At 44.0% G+C, this 20,570-nt stretch overlaps 3 protein-coding genes across 9 annotated transcripts in view; 1 reads left to right on the top strand and 2 right to left on the bottom strand.

Annotated features, from left to right (window-relative positions):
* Positions 1-20,570, top strand: part of LOC120896636 (oxysterol-binding protein-related protein 9) — a 54,362-nt gene that overhangs the window by 9,684 nt on the left and 24,108 nt on the right. Inside the window, exons 2-7 of the mRNA XM_040300894.1 lie at positions 18,061-18,189; positions 18,381-18,713; positions 18,800-18,877; positions 18,977-19,027; positions 19,106-19,187; positions 19,257-19,358. Coding sequence (XP_040156828.1) covers positions 18,061-18,189; positions 18,381-18,713; positions 18,800-18,877; positions 18,977-19,027; positions 19,106-19,187; positions 19,257-19,358 — 775 coding nt within the window. The remainder of the gene's footprint in view (positions 1-18,060; positions 18,190-18,380; positions 18,714-18,799; positions 18,878-18,976; positions 19,028-19,105; positions 19,188-19,256; positions 19,359-20,570) is intronic.
* LOC120896638 (elongation of very long chain fatty acids protein 4-like) lies at positions 7,660-9,362 on the bottom strand. The gene is made up of 4 exons (XM_040300897.1): positions 8,951-9,362; positions 8,503-8,840; positions 8,254-8,393; positions 7,660-8,127 (listed from the first exon to the last, which is right to left on the bottom strand). Exons 1-4 carry the CDS (start codon positions 9,133-9,135, stop codon positions 7,921-7,923), a joined length of 870 nt encoding a protein of 289 aa, XP_040156831.1. The 5' UTR covers positions 9,136-9,362; the 3' UTR covers positions 7,660-7,920.
* Positions 14,591-20,509, bottom strand: LOC120896640 (elongation of very long chain fatty acids protein AAEL008004-like). Of its 7 annotated transcripts, none has more exons than XM_040300900.1 (7): positions 20,378-20,509; positions 16,719-17,007; positions 16,503-16,599; positions 16,329-16,422; positions 15,992-16,235; positions 15,782-15,924; positions 14,591-15,686 (listed from the first exon to the last, which is right to left on the bottom strand). In XM_040300900.1, the coding sequence occupies exons 2-7, from the start codon at positions 16,753-16,755 to the stop codon at positions 15,510-15,512; spliced, it is 792 nt and encodes a 263-aa protein (XP_040156834.1). In that variant the 5' UTR covers positions 16,756-17,007; positions 20,378-20,509; the 3' UTR covers positions 14,591-15,509. The 7 variants fall into 7 exon arrangements, with proteins under 7 accessions (XP_040156834.1, XP_040156837.1, XP_040156840.1 ...); XM_040300903.1 differs by having other exon boundaries at positions 20,437-20,509; XM_040300906.1 differs by having other exon boundaries at positions 20,445-20,496.

The following is a 20,570-nucleotide window of genomic DNA, read 5'->3' as shown; positions in this document are numbered from 1 at the left end:
TTTCTTCTATAATGATGATGCTTTCTTTTATTTATCTAGCTACCAGTTTTGGTAAAGAATTTGATGGAATACATTTTCTTTCCATTTTTCATGTTTTTATACATTTAGTTTTCTTTCACTTTTGATTTTCTTTCACCATGTTAGACACTTTCATAAAAGGGTGGTGCCCCCCAGTGCGTTCAGCCAAATGTTGAACATTTTTATCAAAATCTCTCCCTTCGAAATATGTTGTGGGGAAGTATTGGGCTGTAAAATGAAATGTATATACTAACTGTTTCCATGCTTCCGTGCGCTTTCGCGAGTGTCACGGATAGCATCGGAGTACACAGTAGTAGCCTCAGCCAAACCCAAAGGGTTTACAGAGGGTGGTGAGCTTTATCATTGAAAAGTGCCCTTAAAAATCAACCATATCTCGTTGGTGAAAGATCGTGTATGAAAAAAACGATCTAATTTGATGTTTGTTTTCATTAACACGCCGTGTACACGACGGTGTAAGGTGGAAAGGTGTTTGTGCTACAATTTAGGGCACCGCCGAAAAAGAGCTTGGAGAGTGTAGAGTTTTAATTTTTATAAGCCTTTTAAATGTAGGTTAGTAATTATTAGAAAAATAAAAAATACACACACTGCGTTCACCTACAGAGTAGGTACCGAATGGTGTCTTTGAAGGGCAAACGTGTAACTAATCTTAATCGTGCTTTTGGGGGAGTTTTGGTGCAATAAGCGGCGCTCGCTACGAACTTGACCCTCTCACGGTGGCTAATCCGTAGCGCAATGAGTCCGGCTGTCACGAAGGACAGTGCACAGTAACGAGCCCGCTGAAATGAGATCCGACCTCTATTTACCGGCGTTACCAATATGCCTGGGAAAACGCGATCTTCAATGGTAGTTCCAATAACAAAAAAATTGTGACAAAAAGTGCACATCTTTCCGACCAAGCTGGAGCCCGTTTAGCTTATCGGCCTTGTACAAAATGGTTTGTACAAAAGCTAGCATCAAAATTGGTGGTTGTTGTTTTTTTGTCCCCTTCTCTATTACGTTTCTATTTGCGGGGAGAAACACAACATCAGTTCAAGATCTGCTTCACATAACGCCGCGCGTGCGCGCGTTCAGCTCGCCCAGCGGCAGCCAGCATAAAGCTTGTGTCACCCCGTTAGGAAGGCCATTCCCAGGTCTGCCAATGCGCGATCGGGCTTTCCTTTCGCGCACTTGCACGCCGACACGCACAAATCAGCTGTGCGGCTGGAAAAATGTGTAAAACCCCTCGACAAAAAAAATCGCCAGTCCATCTTAATGATATCGAAAATGATCTCCAGTTAACAGCCGTTGGTTTGTGGACCAAAGGGTGCCTGTGCAGGGGGCGGGTGGACAAAAATTAAATAACATTTTTATGGGTCTGTTTTTCTTCTTCTGCTGCTGCTGCTTCTTACCGTCTGTCAAAACTCGGTGCGGTCCGGTGGAGCATATAGGACCTGAAACCAGAAAGTGCGCACACATTGTGGTTGGGGCCGCCTTCCTTTTTGCGTTGTAACAACATTTTCATGTTAAATTTCGTACTATTAGGCTAGCTTGTGTATGTGTGGGTGCGTAGTGTTACGTATGTTTTTTATGAATTATTTTGTAAAATTAGCCATCTTGTGTGGTGTATATATTTCTTCAAACTTTATTTTGTTATGTCCACCGACCGCTCTCCCTGGGTGTGTAGAAAGTGAAACGTAGCGATTTTTTCGCCCAGATTGATTTGCACTAACTCTCAAGTAATCAGCAACAGCAGCAGCAACATCTCCGAGACACACGACGGCGCTGCTGCCTTTTTGCCGCGGTTTTAGAGTTCAAGTGCATTCGCGATGTCGTGAAGCGCATCGCGTACACCGCGACACAGGTGAAAGTACAAGCCGCGCCACGCTTTTGTTGCCCTTCTTGTGTTTGTCCATTTTGTGTTGGCCACGATCGGTGCACAAAGTGTGCTGATGAATGCGGCCAAATCAACATTCAATCCCCCCGGGTTGCAGTTGTTGGAGGCGAAGCAAAATGTGTGCATCCATCGTGCACTCGGGCGAGAGCGCTAGGCGTTCGGAAATGTGGCTTTTGTTGTCATTTAATTTTCTTACTGTCCGTTTTTATGACTCCATTCTCGCGGCCGTTGGTGGCGTTTGGGAGGGGGGAGGGGAAGAAAAATGGATTTTCTGTTGTTTATGCGGAAATTAATTTTCACCACCTTTTCCATGTTTGACAAGGGCGTTCGATCAATCTAATACGGGCTTTAACGCGACGCCTGCATTTGGTGGCATCGCGCTACCATCGCGATACATTGTTTGGCGCGAAACTGGGCCTTCGTTGGGACACATTCTTTCGGAGGCGCACGGCGTTTCGTTTGCATTGTTGGATGGGGGCTGGCCTTGGCGAAAGAGCCGCCCTCCCCATTCCAATCCGTCTGCCCGGTTCTTATGCTTAGCTGGCCGGCAAGATCGAACGTGCGCAACAGTTAATCGCTTGGATTAAAAGCGCGTTGAGATGGTTTTGGACACGGTTACTATTCATTTCCCCATTTTTTTTCTCACTTTTGGAGCAGTTTCTATCTTTATAGAAATAGATCTAATTTGATTTTTGCATCATGATTTCAAATGTTTCTCCATTGCCTGTTTTTCTACTTGACAATAGAAATACGATAGCTTTGAAAGAGCAAGACGAAACCCTAGATTGGCTATGTTCAAGCGTTTCTATACGTCCAGCTTTGCAATGTGGCAGTTTATTTTAACAGCTTTTTCTGGGCGTGCAAATTACGATCGTTTAAACAGGGCTCGTCTTTTGACGAGGGATTGGATCGAAACATGGGAAAAGAGTTTATTTCACACCATTTTCACAACGTTAAAGATCGCAAGTACCTCAGTACACAGTGAGTTTTATAGGCTTTTATATGTTGCTTTCACCATCGGTCCTCGTGGTGCAGTGGTTATGTGTACGACACAACAATCATGCTGGTTTGCATGCAATGTGTTCAAATCTGGAAAGGATCGAGATGTGGCCGGAAGAGAAGTTTCTTTCGTGATTTTAATTTACAGATACCTGTTTGAACAAGTCGCGTAAAGATACAACATTTGTTTGTTATTTAAAAAAGACCAAAAAAATATAATAAAATAAAATAAATAAGGTTTGGTAAAAAAGAATTCATGTTAAGTCAAACTTTTAAGGAACACGAAATAACTTCTTCCAATGAGGCGGCACTCTATCCTTGCTAGCAAGTTTGTTACTGGCAACAAACCACTACATCACATCCCCCGCAGCCGTTCCCCAACCAAACACACACCCATTGCTCCCACCGTGTCGAGCGTGTGACGGCTGTTAATCATTCACGATTGGCGTAAAATTGAAGATGCTACATTTATTCAACACGCGGACACACAGACTGGGGGCCCACTCATAAACGGGGGCACACACATCATAAAGCACCCAGCCCCATTACCTCATCCCGAGTGAGCGCGCGTGCACACAAAAGGATCTAGACTGTTGGTGGTGATGTGTTTCATATGGATGATATGTTGTTGCTTTTTCTCGCTTATGTTCGCTCATCTCAAGTGCGCAAAGCTTGTGTGTACTGAACGTTAAAGCGCATCAAACGAACATTGTTTTGGGGTTGTGCGCGCTGGTTGCGTGGCATATGGCGCACATGAGGGGGTATATGGAACATGGGTTGATGATTTTAAGGGCGGGTCAATCTGCCTGTGTCAATAAGCTTGCCGGACCCAGTATGGAAAGGGGACAAACATTAAATAATAACGCTTCGCGAACGAGCCCAGACAGTTAAACACTTTCAAACACTTCTGCCGAACGATCTGCCTTGGGGTATGTGGATGTGAGAAAAACATTGTTATGTATTTTAAATTGATCACCATTTACCTCTGCCGCCCCGTGTTCGGCTGCGTGAGCCGTGTGCGTGTGAGGAGCTTTTTCAAATCCGCGCGCGCGCGTGTGCCACGACGACGTAACCACTGCTTACGATCGCGATCCCTACACGATCCTAACATTTCGGGATTACATCGTTCCGGCGGAGGTTGAATGAGGGATGATGTTTTCCACATCCTTAGCGTAGAGCAGACAATTTAACAAAGAAACAAACAAAAAAAAACCCACCCATAATATGCCTTTAATGGCATCGCAAAATTCGCAAAATTGTGCGCCTCTTTTGCGCGCCGCACTTCAACTGCTTAGGGATGGCGCAATGCCGACGGTGGTTGCAGTAATTAAAGCGGCAATTAAGAACTCACCGTAATATGCACATGGTGAGGAGGCAGTGCTCCTCGAGCCCGGGGTGAATAGTAGGAACGTCAATCGATGTGGTTGCGTTTTGGGAATGCTTAATGTCTTGTCTTGATCACCATTTGACGCAAACGCAATGGCAATGTGTCGTCCCGGTGGCAGCGATTTAACCCGGTTCTTCCGTTGGATGAGCGGCATTGGGCAAAGGGAAAAGAAGGGTTCCCTTTTCGCTAGGGACAGTTGACGTATAATTGTTCATTATACCGATGACGTATGGCTCTTGTGCGCAAATGCCGAGCTTCAAAGTGTTCAAAAAGAAACACGAGGTGTGTTGTACTAGGTGACGTTCCGTTTTTGCTACTAAAAGGACCTGCCGGGAGTTTTTGTGCGCTTTGTAATGTCTTGCCGGATGTGTTCTTGCTCTTACGGCGCTGCGCAACAACAAAATTCGTTAAGCAGTGATTAAAGCGTTTGTTGGGTTTGAAAGGGCTTTTTATGCTGCTCGTAGGATAAGCACTTAAAAGCATCATGCTTCTCCACATTGCCGGTGGAGTATCTAATGTTTTAAGTCGTTATGTTTGTTTACATTTGTTTGTGTGTCTCTCCGAGAGCCTTGTTGCCTTGGATTCTTCAGCATCGAGCTAGAAGCAAAAAGAGAGCACTAACCACGAGCGAACGACCACGAACCCAAAGGCGTCAACGACTGTCGGGCACGAAAAAGTCTTTGTAGGAACATTGAAAAACCTGTCTTTATTTATAAGATTTGTTACCCTTTTCCTGGTGCGTGATATGTGCACGGAGGGGAAAATTTTAACATCCTTAACCTTGGCATATTGATGAAATTTTTGAATTTCCCACGAGGTCCGTAATCCGGAATAAAAAAAAAACTTTAACCAGTTTCCAGTTTTTGCGCTTTAAAAATTTTGCCTTGTGTCGTACAATTTCTTGAAGAGATTTTTGTTTTTTTTTGTGCCTTGTTTTTATTTCGTAGAAATGGCTTTTTTTACTCGCAGGATTATTTTTTATTTGGCTCAAATGGTCATAAAAATGTACGTTAAGTGGAATTGAAGTAAGGACACTTTTCTCGCTACGAGACGAGAATCTTTGCTTTTAATGAATTGCTTTTAGTGTTAGCTATATATAGTTTTAGCGTTTATATTTGGGCATTATCAGAGACCGCTATTCTCAATTCCAGTTTTTGTCGTTTTGTGTGCTATTTATAACATTCTATAGAACACTACTTTCCGCGGAGAGGAATGTTGGATTTATGATTTCAAGAAATTCTTCCGGATCCTTGAACCTGCAGTCAAATCCATAATCAAATGTTAAAGATTCTTTTTACATTCGCTAAAACCCATGCAATCCATCATTCAAAATTTTTCACCAATGAAGAATTAGTCAAGGTTTCGATGTTCAACAACAATCCTTTATATTTACTGTTAATGAATTGCTTTTAGTGTCAGCTATATATAGTTTTAGCGTTTATATTTGGGCATTATCAAAGACCGCTATTCTCAATTCCGGTTTTTTTTTCGTTGTGTGTGCTATTTATAACATTCTATGGAACACTACTTTTCGCGGAGAGGAATGTTGGATTTATCATTTCAAGAAATTCTTCCGGATCCTTGAACCAGCAGTTAAATCCATAATCGAATGTTAATGATTCCTTTTACATTCGCTAAAAACCATGCAATACATTATTCAAAATATTTCTCTAGTGAAGAATTAGTCAAGGTTTCGCTGTTCAACAACAATCCTTTATATTTCTGATGAAAAAACAACTTTCATTATGATGCAAGGGCGCTGCCAAACCTGTGCACATGCAGCATAAAGAAAAGGGCATTTTGATCTTGTTTTTTCGATAAATATCTTTAGGCGCATTAGTACGTCAGTTTGTTTTGTCGTACACCGCCAGTCTTTCTAGCTACATCCTTTATGTTAATGTTCGTTCGTACCTTACCAACGAAACGAAAGTTCAAAACCCGATGATAGCGCCGTTAGCCTCGAGTATATTTTTATCTTCTTCAGGAAAACGAAAACCTAACTTTACGCTTCTGAATAGGTAATTTAATTCGAAGGTCCGAAACGAGCTCATTTCACCTTCGTTAGATGCCTATCGAACACACTCAAACATAGATTAGATGTCCCATCGTCAGAAAATGTGACGTCAAGATCATAAATGATTCCCCAATCGCGTCGTTGTGATTAAAAGCGCATCACTTTTTTTTAATAATGTTTAATTTAAATGATTAAAATTCCACCCTCCGAGCTTTCGATTTCGATTTACTGCACACGCACAATGCCAAACAAGACTGATCGTTGCGTGAAAGTGCTGCTGGTGCTTGTTGTAGCAATTATAAACCCTGAAATTCGCTTTCTCAATCAAGACTCCTTTAGTAATACAGTATATGAAACAATATATACAATTCAATTGAATTATTCACGAACACGTTTGATTTAGAAACAGAAGAAGAAAAACAAAAACGATTTATTGTTACTTTCGGACGTTTTCGATCGAATTCGAACCACTGCTTACAATAATGGTGCTGGCTGAACAACGATCACGATGCCTCCGAGAGCTGTCGTTCGGATCGTCCACGAGGCCAAGATCAGTAAAAGCACACCCTTTACGCATCATTTGCCATTTGCTTGCTTTATTTTTTATTATTATGTTTGTGTGCGTTGCACATTGTTTTAAAAGCATTTCCCCCCTCTTTTCCTTCTTCTTCTTCTTCTTTTAAAGCCCACCCCCGGCGCTCTCTCTCTTTCTCCTTCACTTTATCCCTCTAACTCCCTTAGAGGGAAACACTTACCGATAATTAAGCAATATAATTTAACTCGCCTCCCCAACCAACTCCGCGCACAAACTATAGGCTACGATTCAGACACACACTTGTTTATGCACTTTAGAGTTGCTGTGTGCGTATGTTTATCTGTATGTGTGGTTTGTAAATTCGTGAAATCATTCTTCATCCTTCCGGATGGGTGGCAAACGCGGTAACGCGCTGCTAAGCTTAATTATTGACCCCGGTCGCAGTACTACGTAACGCCCGTACCGTGCACAAGCGATAAGCGGCATTAGATCAATCACAACAGAATAAAGTCTATTCTTTGTGTGTTTGTGTGTGTGTGTATGTGTGTTCCGGTGCGCATTACAAAACAACAAAAAAACAGAGAGAGAGAGAGAAGGCCAATGTGTGCAAGATAATTTTGCATCAGTTTGTCAATGCAAATGCTATTTAGACTGCGGGTTGGCATTCAGTTCCCAAACCCTCCCATTCGTACCCTCCCCCCAACCCCTATCAATGGCAGCGGCAGCTTCTTCCTCTTCTTTCCCCCAACGCATGGCCCTGGCTTTGGGGCTTTGGACCGGTGCCATACCTGCACGCGTGTGTGTCTGTTTTCTGTGTTGTTTTTTTTTTTTGTTGCTTCTAATCACTGGGAATCATAAGCGATTTCCGTAACGCATCACTTTGTGGTTGCTGTTGCTGTTGTGGTTGGCTTTTTACACACTCTTATTGCACATCCCTAATCGAGTGTGGCAGCAGTTGGTGAATATTTCTTCGAAACTTAATTGTCCACTCACTTGTAAACACTCACACTGTGCGGCACTGTGGTAGTGTGTTTTTTTTTTTGAGGGCACTCTCTCTCTCTTTTCCCTTAAAATTATTGAACCTTCTTCTGGAGACCGCCGCCGGTGTAGCACACGTTCAGTGCGGTCGTGATGCCGCTGTACGTCTTCAGGTAGAAGTTGATGAACATCGAGATCAGCACCACCATGTACGGTGCGTACAGCAGGATGTGGGTGCGCGGGATGGCGCAGCTGCTGCGCATCGCGAACAGTATGTTCACCAGTATGCTAACCAGCTGTATCTGTGTTCGAGTAGTAGGGCGGAAGTAGTAGATAGCAGTATGATGTGTAGCAGGTATGCAAAATGAAGCAAAAAGAAAGGTTTTGTTTTTTTTTTTGGAGCGGAGGACAGTAACATAAACACTTACAATCTGGAGAGCGGTGATGTAGCGCTTCAGCCTGCCCAGCGAGAACGGCACGTAGCTCGGTATGACGGCGAGCAGATAGTACGAGTACATGCACATGTGCACCAGCGAGTTGACGATGATTGTGTACGTTAGCATGCTTCCTGTGCGCACCCGACCGGGGAGTGAGGGGGTAAATAGGCAAATAAAACGTTGATCATCCACTGTCCTACTGCGCACCCCGCACACACAGCGTTTTGAGCCCCAACCTACCTCCGACGTACTTGGCGAATATCCAGGCCAGCAGGTACGTGAACACGTGATGGTAGACGTGCAGGAAGGAAATCTGGCTGCGCTTCTTGCGCAGCGCGAACAGCACCGTTTCGACCAGCTCGGCCGTCTTGACGCAGTAGTTGAGGTAGGCGGCGTGCAGAAAGCCGATCGCGTTCTTGCTGTTCGAGTAGTCGGCCAGCTCGCACGTGTAGAGGTAGCGGAAGGTCCAGCCGTGCCGTACGAGCTGCCGGATCAGGAAGTAGCACACCACCACCTGGAACACGTTGTACGCGAGCAGCAGCTTGCGCAGATCGTACGGTTTGCGATCGCGCATGTAGCTGGGGGGGGGATGGGTGAGAGAACGCAGAATGCAGAATGGGTCGTTGAGATGGTAGCTCAGAGAGGGAGGGGGGGATTCACTTGGGACCAAAAGGCCCATTCGACTTACTTCGGTATCCAGTAGAACACGAGCAGGAAGTAGAGGGAGAGGACGGACAGTGGCCACAGCGGGCTGTGCAGGAACGGTAGATGGGCGGCACGCTTGTCGCTGAGGTCCTCCACCAGGAAGGTGTACCAGTGGCCGAACTGCTGCTGCAGCGTCTCGCCCACCGTTTCGGTTCCGTTAGAATCCATTCTTGCTACTCCCGTTCCCTCTTCACACGCACACACACACACAGCACCTTGCCACTAGAACGCACCGCGCAAAAACTCCTAGATGCGCGAAAAACAGTGAAAACCGGCGCAGGGCTTTGGAAGCGTCTTCCGTGTGCGGCTCCCTTCGATGACGGTTGGACGTCAACTGAAGCGCTCGAGCGGGCGTGCTCTCGGAGTGTGTGTGGGACTGTGCTGCGCGAAATTGTTGTCCCCGCTCTGGCGCTGCTCGGTACGCTCGGTTTTCACCCTGACGCGCCCGTCCTGCGTCCCCATAAAGCGAATAGAAATGTCCGCTCTCCGCTCGCGTCCACTCCCTCGAATCGGCGATGCAACACGCGCACGCCGGTCCGTTTTGTATCACGCTCGGGTGGAGGAAAAAAGTCACGCAACGTAGCAACCGGTGTCGCACCGGTTGCCTACGATCGCGGCGAGGGTCATTCGAAAGTGTGGGTACTGAAGGCTAGATTGAAGAAAGGTGGGGGTGTGCGGGAGGATATTGGCGGACTAGATGAGAAATTAGCAGGCTCTGGGAGCTTTCGTCAACCATATTTGGATGATCATGACTTACCTATCACTATGGAAGAATATAAGCCCCATAGAATGGAATAAGAAAAGAAAACATCGAAAGCTTAGCTCAACAAACGCTAGTAACAATCTGAAATCTAGTAAAATAGTTGTTACAATAATGCCGTAAGCAAATCGTTCTATACTATTTTTAACCACTTTGGTGGCGATCGCCGATTACAGGACTGCTTGACGATGGGACCGTTCTCCTTGGACCCGTTTTGTACCCCCAAAAATGTACTTTCATTTAACGGGTTTTATTATGTTATTTTGCAACATTGCGTCACAACGATTTCGTGAAAGTTTGGACCGATGTTGGAGGAAAGTAGAATGTACACGCTTTATTATTTAATATTATGCATCGCTTTCCTGTGTATCACCAGATGGTGAACTATTTTTCTTCTTCTTCTTTGGCACAACAACCAATGTCGGTCAAGGTCCGTCTGTACCACTAGTGGTCTTGGCTTTCCTGTGACTCATTGGTTCATCCATAGCAGGACAGGGGCACAGTCCATACGGGATTTGAACCCATGACGTGTCGTTGCTCGATTTCAGTTTATATTGGACAATAAATCCCCACCTTTCAGGACATTCACAAAGCTTTTTATCGTTCGCAAAAGACTAGCTGAGGTACTGATATACTAGTGTTAAGCGATTTATTGGCGAAAAACACGCCAAGGATCATCGAGGATCGCCTCTGGATAGTACGTTCTCAAATTTTCGGCATGTGCTTTATCTTCTGAACTAAAACTTCCTTTTTAAACCCGAGAAATCACTTCCGAAAAGATGCTTTAGCAAGAACATCATTATTATAACTTCTTCTTTTTGGCGTAAACGTACTTGCTCCGAAGACGGCTCCATATGAGGGTTTGGAGATTTGAAACTTGAAAATATTTACTAAAGGTTACAAAAATATTATTTTATCCATCGTAGCGAAATGGCAGCTAGTGGAAAAGAAAGTATTAATGTGACACATTAGAGTGTTGCCTGATTATGAACAAACATGTCAAAAACAAAAGGTAATTAGACAAAAGTATACAAAATGACAATTTTGAGGGATGTTTCAAAACTGGATATTGTTAGCTACGATCTGAAGATAGATTCAAACTACAGACAGTACACTATAGATGATTAAATATGGGTTTGCGTATTGGTTTGACGGAAATTGGCGTCGTATTGGTTTGGATAAAAGATATTGAAGAATTTCTAGACAGTGGCTAGCAAAGCTTAGCGCCAACCCAATACCTTGACGTAAGAGAGTGACGCTCTAGAAAGTACTATCAGAAGCTTGTTCAGTATCTAGTGTTGTAGATTACAAATATTACGTCTACACTATCTACTGTAATTATTAGATTACATTCCTTTTAATCCTCGATCAGGGTTTAATGGTATCAATTTTTGATTCCCCGTCATTTTAGCATTGAATGAAAGCGGATGGAGAAACAAATTAATCTCCCTATACAAAACGAAGTAAGAGATGACGCTCACGTTACGCTCACGTTACGCTCATAGGTGACACGATTGCTCACTATAGAATCTCTGTGTACGAAAAAGTTACTCACACTATAGAACAGTGTTGCTAACCAAATATGGGTGCTTGGATGATTTTTATTTCTTTGCGGAGTTTCCTTTCTTCGAGGCAACGAGCAATGGTAGAGTGATTGAATCATTGATATATTTTCAGATCAAAATACATCATTGTTTTCTTAAACACACGTGTTGAAAGTGTATCAATAATTATCAAATTATTCCCAGTGCTTCTAAATAATTCTGTGGTGGAGATTCCACCTCGCTCCATCCATTTTAACATGCGTAGTAGTGTTTTTGTGTAGTTCAAAACGTTTAAATAAAAAGACTTGCTTCGAACTATCATGTATTTGCTTCCTGTACCATCATCCAAATGCGGTCAAATTCTTGCTTGAAAGGATTGCCAAATTGTTCGCTATGAACGTTTAACAATTACAATTTTTCAATGTAAATTATCAAAAAAATGCGTGGTACCATGCAAAATAGTGAAACCATCGGAGCTGCATAACTAGGACTAAGTGAAAAACTTTAAAACATGCATATAACGGGTTTATATTTCCCACGGAATAATATACAACCATTTTTTTATTCAGGAGTAACGGTCCAAAAAGGCCGTATTGCTTAACATACAATAATAATATACACGGAATAAGTACATTCCTGGGCCATGGGTTTTTTTTATATAAGCACATGATGAAGTAACAAAGTTAAATGAAGTTTGTTTTATTGATTTTATTTGAATTTAGCACTCCTGAATATCCATGGCTACTTGGTACACAAATAGTCTTGTAGAAGATAGGGCACGGGTCAATAATAAGTCGTGATAGTGAGCCCTGTGGATGGAAGACCCATATGTCTTATGAATGTCATGACATCATTTAATAGAAGCTATTTCATAAGTTCAGCATGACTAAATTAAATTTTCGTATGTCCTATATGGTTGTAAAAATGGTCAATGATAGCGGAATAGTCAAACATCTTCTTCATTACCACAACAACCGCCACATCGGGCTTGGTTTTTAGTGACTTTTTGATAACCTATAGCAGGATAATAGTCAGTCATATTGGAACTTGAACCCACAATGGGCATGTTGTTAAGTCGTACGAGTTGACGACTGTACCACAAGTCCAGCCGATAGTCAAACATATTGAAAAAGAAAGTGGGCCACGATTGCTAATGTAATGGAAACACTAACATTTGTAAATAAAACATTTAAATAAGTAAATAAGACCAAACTATGGAAGGGCTATAAACCGGGATAAGAATTGGATGGAAACCTGTACCAAGATAGCAACACGGTCATAAAAAGTATCAGTAAAAATACATCAAAAGAGAGCAGGAATGCTTATCTACATGTTTGCATGAAAACATTTAAATATGCCCTGCAGTCAGTCTACACGTCTATGTTCTGTTGCGAAACCTGCAACCGGGCCAAATTAACTAGTCTCTCTCAAATTCTAGCCCCCATATCTAAATCTCCTTGTTACAGTTTCGGTTACACTTGAAAATGTGCACCTTTGCAACGGCAAAAGCTCAGATATTTGCAACGTAACACATGATAGCATTCCCCTGTTATTATCCCCTGCAAGTTACATCCTGATACCGGAGTTTTGGAAGTATCTGCTATCAATATGATTGTTGTTCGCGCGTTAGATCAACAACGCTGGGGTCTTTTGATAGCTGGCCCACAAGCAAACAGAGATCGTGCGCTGACTTATCGTAATGGGTTTGGCTTTACACACGCAGGGCCACAATTTTGTTCTATCAAGTGTAATCATCACTGGCGTATGCTTATTTCGCATGATCTAACATTACGACGGTGCCAAAAAGGGGTTGGGGGAGGAGGATTGGACGCATGATGTGTTTTGTTTTTTTGAAGCGCAAATCAAACAAACATAGCAAAGTTTTGTTGTAGTGTCTGTTTGCGATACTGTTCTGTTGTGTGGATTTTAAACTTTATTCAGGAACTTTGTGGATTACGTTTGCAAAACAATTGGACTTTGGACTATGGAATTGGACTAAAACGTGTTAAGACTTTTTGAGCAGCGGGTATTTTCAATCTCATCCTGTCTCGATACAGTTTGTCTTCTTAATAGCCGCGTTTAGCTTCAGCAACGACAATAGCAGCTATTTTTTGTTACTTTGGCCAAATGCTTATCGAAAGAAAAAGACTCGTTATCGAGTCCGCATAAACAACTTTACGAAAAAATAAAAAAAAACTGCCTTTTCAAATTTACAATGTAAATTGAACACAAGGAAGTTTTTTGTTGATTGTAAACATTATAAATTGTTGTTAGTTAATGGATCAATAGCTATACAATATCAATACAGTCGTCAACTCGAACGACTCAATAACATGCCCGTCATGGGTTCAAGCCTAGAATGGACCGTCCCCCGTAGCAAGGATTGACTATCCGGCTGTCATCGACTATCCGATATATTACTCGCTTCAAGCCACCACAAAGTTCTAAAAGCTTTAAAACATTGATCACGCTTTGCCAAATTGGTTCGATTGTTATCTTTCTTCCGGGAAATCCGTTTTTAATGTGACTGAAGTCTTAAATAGGATACTTTATGTAGGACCGTTCGTTGTTGACATAGTTTCAAACGGGTACTAACCATTGGGCCGGTCTGGTGGTACAGTCGTCAACTCGTACGACTTAATAACATGCCCGTCATGGGTTTAAGTCCCCAATAGACCGTGCTCTCGTACGTATGACTGACTATCCTACTATGGTAATAATAAGTCACTGAAAGCCAAAGCTCACTTCACTAAGTGGGTACAGGCAGGCCTTGACCGACGACGGTTGTTGTGCCAAAGAAGATGAACCATTGTAGAATATCTAATGAGATAAGCGTTAAGTGACAAAAACAACTATTCCGACACTGTGGTTGTCGCGCAAAAAAAGAATAACAACAATACTATTTTATTGCTCAAAACAACGGCGTTATTCTGATATTTAATACCACCATCGAAAGCATCGCGATCGTTCGAATCAGCAATGTTGAGCAGAAAAGCACAACCGATTCTACCTCTAGCATGCAACCCCCCGTTTAACTTGCACACTATAATTGCGTTCAACTTTACCATCGCATGCATAGCTTGCGTGCAAATAGCTTTGGCGGGGAAATAACGGAAAAAGATGCGGAATATAAATCACATGTTGTGTTTTAAGATTCAAAATGTATTTTAAAAAAAGTAAAATTGACTCGTTGTGCTTCACAGCCCTATCAAAAATATGTCAGTGCTTTATAATTATGTTCTCCAGCATAATTAAGATCGTTTTCTCTTCAATATCCATACCTACTTTTAAAAGGATCGAACATTACAACACAGTGATGTAAAATTATACTTTAAGAACAACGCGTGTTGTTCTTTATTTTTGATTAATTCTTCGTTGTTTATAATTTCATTGGAATTTTTTGTGTGAGCGTTGCTCTCGTAACTAGTTGCTGGACCATCTCTGCATCTTTTGAGGGGTGTACCTTGTTGTGTAAACTGCAAGTAGCAATTGAATCTCTGTTTTTAAATGTTTAAATTTGCCATTCGCTGCAACTCTCTCTCTCTCTCTTACACACTCTCTCTCTCTCTCTCTCTCTATCTATATATCTATATGCACTTGGAAGCTAAATTTATGTCGCAGTGATAAAACGAAGGAGAAAAACCAAACGGTCTTTCCTTGCCCTCCCGTTTCGTATCTGTCTCGGTCCGCGGTCACGAGCCCAGGATTGTAACGATATTTCCATGATAGTTTGCTATTGGTTACTGCATGTCTAACAGCAACAAAAAGGATTAATCTATAAAACAAAAAGGAAATAACCCGTCTTCTGGTACGTAATTGTCAACAAACGTTTCACCTTTTTCTGCCTTTCCCCTTTTACTACTGCAGCAAATCCTATCCATAAATGAACCAACCAAAATCAAACCTCTCCTACCAAAACGATACACAATTCCCTCGAATTCAATCACATTAGTTAAAGCTTTCCCATCGTCCTGTCTCTAAGGCATTGAAACGATATATTAGCCCTGCTATGTGTGTCTGAATTGGAGCACAAAAGTTGCCTGTCCTGTCCCCAAACAAAAGCGAAGGTGCTACCGCTCCCTTTGCGGCCTGTCCCAATAACGCGCGAGAACATAAAATCGATTTATTATTGCACTCTCCAAGGATTTCGGTGCCAATCAAGCAAGAAAAGAAAGCAGCTACCGTGGGCATGCAACCCAACCAAAACCAAACCGACCCTTCCCCCCCCCCTCCCATGCTTATTGTTTCACTTTGTTGGCGGATTTCGATTTGCTGTAGGCTTTGTTGTAAAAATCGTAAAACAGATAGGTCAGGATCAGGATGTTCGGTATGTACATGGCCAGGAACGGGCGGGACACGTTGCAGCTCGGATTGAGCCCGAGCAGATTGTTCACCATCATCAGACAGAACTGAATCTGTGTGCGAGGGAGAATGAGAGTTAGAGAGGGTTAGATTAGTTAGATGTGCTTGAAGAATTTGATGCTCTATCGATCTACACACCACTACCTACCAGTTGAATGCTGGTAATGTACTTTTTGTACTTTGCGACGAGAAACTTAAACAGCGGCACATCGTACGCGGACATGAAGTAGTACGAGTACATGATGATGTGCACGACACAGTTCGCCACGATCGAGAACGTGAGCATGCTTCCTGTCGAAAGCAAATGAATAGAGTTTTAAAAATTATTGAAACAACCGTTTAGCCATGTTAAACTCACCTCCAATGTATTTGGTGTAGATGTACGCTATCACGAACGTGCTGATGTGATGGTAGACGTGCAACAGCGTGACCTGGTTCTGCTTCTTGCGCAGCACGAACAGCACCGTCTCGAGCAGCTCGAACAGCTTGATCATCAGCAGATACCAGGTCGTCTCAACCATCAGCACTGCCTTCGGGTCGTCCGAGTAGTCCGTCTCGACGCATCGGTAGAAAAAGTATGGCCTCCAGCCGGCCTTCACTAGCTGCAACGAAGAGAGAGGAAGAGATTGGACCTTGATTGGTTCGGAAGGAAACGCTTGCTAATGCCTGGGTGTGAAGTGGCATGTGGCACTTACATTTGTAATCAGAAACACACAGTACAGCACCTGGAACAGGTTGTAGAATCCCATGAACGTTTTCAGCTGGTAGGCTTCCCGGTTACGCATGTACCTTGTTTCCGTTTTCCGAGTACACAATAAGATGGTACATTAGATGTTGGTTTTCGATGGAGTGATCATACTGGCAATTACCTTGGAACTATGACGTACACCAGCGCTAGGTAGCAGATAATGATGCCGACGATTGGAAACGGTGACCCCGCCAGAAACCAGTCTTTAGTTCGTTGATCTATCCACACATTCAAACGATGCAAAAAAGTAAACATGCAGAGAAAAGGCATTAAAAAGTGTCCACCTGTTTTTTCTGTTTCAATTCAAGAGAGGGGAGATATGTGCAACATCACTTACCGGCATTTTCGTAGATGTAATACTGGTACAGGTCCATCTTAAAAGGTGTGTCTGTGTGTGGCACTGTACGCTAAACACGAGCTAAAAACGGCTAATCACTCACAGCACAGCCCTCACAGGTACTATCCGCTGGACAGGGGTCAACTCCGGCAACAGTCAGAACCCCGTGGTGACCATGTGCAACTTGCAAAGCTGCCCAACAGCAACCACAACATACACACTATGCACAACAACACACACACACCGGTTGGTTTGGAGGAGGTAGCTTTTGCCCCGTGGAGGTTTTTTGCTGCCCAAAAGAAGAAATAAGCGAAAGAGCTATACTTGCTTTTAGCTTGCCATTAAGCTTGTTTTTTTTGCACACCAAGAATCGGCCGACCAAACCGCCGGAGCCTCAGATACTAAGAAAAGTGCCGATCGTACTGAGGACGCGCGCTAACCACGCGACTGTTTATAAGCACTTGAGGTACGGGTGCCGTAAGAAGCGACTACTCGTACAAGGCTCTCCCTGCCTGACAAGCCACTACGGTACGCGAAACGGAGGGGACACAGGCGTTTAGAACAAGCGCCACCAACTGCTTCTTGGCGACAGATAAACAAGTTTTTTTGGCAAGCAATCGGGTCGGGTTTGGGTTTGTGTGTACTTTCCTCCCGACCCAAGGGTTCTCAGTGTGAGCTTTTCAAGGACACGGTTTGGCGGTGTCGGGTTTTGGGGAGTGTCAACTGGTAGGGCTTAAAAACAGAAAATTATTATTTAAAGTCGGTACTGTAACGTGCACTTCGTAATTACTACTCCAATTCAACACTTTATGGTCTGGTCTTCTCACTAGCCTATAAATATACTGCATTAGAAACATGAATAGAAATAGCTTCATGAATATTTTCGCTTCATTCTTCATGATCCCCCCTACGCCGCATGCTTGGAAATAGACCTGATTGATTGGGCAGTTTCACGCCACTGGATGCGATGGTATAAACACGGTATTAGACCGCACCAAACGACTCGTTGACGCGTGCTTTGCTTAATTATCCACGAAAATTTAATTACTCATGCATGTGTGCGTCACATTACGGAGTACAGCCGTGGTGGTTCGTTGTTCTCATTATCTACCGGCCTATTCTTTTTATGAGTGGACAGATTTAGACGGAGTTAGTATGGTGAACACTGGTGAAGGCTCTCCGAGCTAACAAACTGAAGATATTAATGTTTAATGAGCGCAAGTTATTCTTGGGAGTCATTATTTCTTGTCCGCACTAACTATACCGTACTTGCAGAGAACTTCCTATCACAATCAACTCCAAGTAACACCAAGCTCTCTTTTTTTGTCTTTTCTTCTTCCAGTCCAAAGAAAAGATGATGAAAGGCGTCCGGCGAGGCTGCGTACGGCTAAAGGGTGCCATCATTGGCATCGACGACCAGGACGTCAACACATTCACGATCACCGTCGATCACAAGACGTTCCACTTTCAGGTAAATAGTGTACAGGGGGGCGACAAAAAACGCCCGTCTCTCACGTGTGGCTAACGATTTTCCATTTTTCTGGTAATAATTCCCCACACACTCATACACCCAACCCAATCTGTACGTTGTACCTATCCGTCACGTGTCCTGGTTTATCGCGTCGGAATGGCCCACACACATAAACACCGAATCCATAATAGGCGCGCGATGCAGAGGAACGCGAAAAATGGGTTCGTCGCCTGGAGGACTCGATACTGCGGCACGCGAACCGGAGCAGAGCGCTGTGGGACCAGCAGTACAACTACGGCAGCGGTAGCACGAGCGCACAGAGTAGCGCGATGGGCTTCACAACCGGCGGCGTCGGTGGCGGTCCGGGCAGCGGAGTTGGTGCTGGCGGTGGCACGGGTAGTGTCGGTGGTGGTAGCAGTAGTACACCCGGCACCAGTATCCGGCGCTCCAACAATCTGGTCCTGTTCGACCGGAAGGTAACGGAGGCGGACGCGTTTCTGCAGCTTATGATTGACCAAACAACGGTAGGCGTGTTTCATTCTTAGCAAGTGTTAAAGATCCTGCTGACGTATTCGGTGTTTTTGGTTTTCCTTTTTTCTCCTTCCCCCAGAAACTGGAAGCGAGATTGGAAACGCTCGGTGACACGGAGGAAGCCACGCAACTGAAAACCATCAACGAGCACGTTAACGTAAGTCATCGCGTTGTTTTTGGGATGATCTTACGAACACTTCCAGCTATCATCGTATCATTATTAATCTTCATCTCCTCTCCACTTGGCACCATTTAGGCAATGCTGGATAACATCAAACACTCAATAGTGCTGTTACAGATCGCGAAGGTAAGTTACTTGTAAAGGACAAAACCCCTTCCTTCTGGCACCAAGCACACTAACACGTACCAACTTTTTCCCCTTCAGAACACAGCGAACCCCATCAACGGCATCTACCAGGGTCCGATCTCGAGCAAGTCCGAAACGGAAACGGAACCCAGCGAGTCGGGTAAGTTGTGGTGCAACACTAAAGTCCCATCCACTCCCTTACTGTTTCCCATGCTTGAAACCCCGGCAGGTCTGGTCGTTGGCGTGATGTCCACCTCGCTACCCACGGACATTGAGGTTGCTGACGAATGCAGGGAAAGTTCGCGCCGTGCCAACATCGCTTCCATTAGCGGTACGTATCGTGTGTTGGCAGTTGGTTAACGACTGTTGTTTTGTTTTTTGTTTGGTGCCGTTTGCGCTAGCCGGGTGCACTATGACCAAGCATCAACCAGCGGTGGCCGAAAATTACAGCACACCACAGCACTCGACGCCTTCATGACAATATTGCTGCTTACAAACATTGAGATGTTTGCACTGTGTGCGCGTGTTTGAGTGAGAGTGAGACGGAGAAAAAAGAGCGAGTAAAAGAACATCAAAAGTGATGCAGAGAGTGAGGAGCGTACTCGAACAGCAGATAGTCATTCGCCGCGGAACTTGTTCTAGTTCATAGGTAATCGTTAGATTAATTGTCTTGCGTTGAGTAATGACAGAGTACACTGGAAGCCGGTCGGTCTGGAAGTTATAGTTCGAACAATTATCGGCAAAGGTAAAAAAGAGAACTCTAAGGGACATTAGGTAGACCAACCAACGAGGTGCTGTTACTAATCGATACACGACGACGGGTTCGAATCGATCGAACGGTGGACAGCGTTTTACACCTGTACTTGATCACACGCACCTCCGTGCGTACGTGTAGTCGGCTTTTGCCATTGCCGTCACACCGTTCGTCTTCGCCAATTCGTCTGCCACGCGGGTAATTAGGATGCGCTTATATTGTTGCGCAACTTTCGATACAACGACCCGCAAGCATGTAACCACCCTGTTCCGACACTGCTGCAAAGGGCTTTTCGCGTTTTTTTCGGGTGTTTGCAGCAGAAAAAAGCAACCTCTTTTCACTTATGCCAGCTGCCGACGATGACGGACAAATGGTGCTGCATTTAAATGGGAGGAAAATCGCTTGGGTTTTTTTTTCTTATGCCAGCCACGAGCCAGCCAGCCGGTTTTATAAACACCCTCGCACTCACACATACACACGCCTCGTTGGCCTAAGTGTTTTTTGGGGCGAGGGATGTTTCATGCTTTCAACCACTTCACCAACCAAACACTCACTCAACACGGCGTTGTTGTTCAATGTTGTTTCCAAAACCCTACCCGAGAGACACCAGAACCAACCCGGTTTCCCCCCGTTCTATCCGTTATCTCACACACACACACACACACTGGAGCCGCCGCTATGCCATATGCGACCGGTGGCTGCGGGATCCGGGCCTAGGCATGTGTAATGCGGTACTAAACTGTCAGAAAAATGCCGCACGGTAACCGAGGCCTCTCCGGGCTCGAAGCC

This window comes from Anopheles arabiensis, chromosome 2 (genome assembly GCF_016920715.1).
Source record: "Anopheles arabiensis isolate DONGOLA chromosome 2, AaraD3, whole genome shotgun sequence".
NCBI classification, from domain to species: Eukaryota; Metazoa; Arthropoda; class Insecta; order Diptera; family Culicidae; genus Anopheles; species Anopheles arabiensis.
Note: the sequence above shows the minus strand (reverse complement) of the source record. Positions and strands in the feature narration are given on the sequence as shown.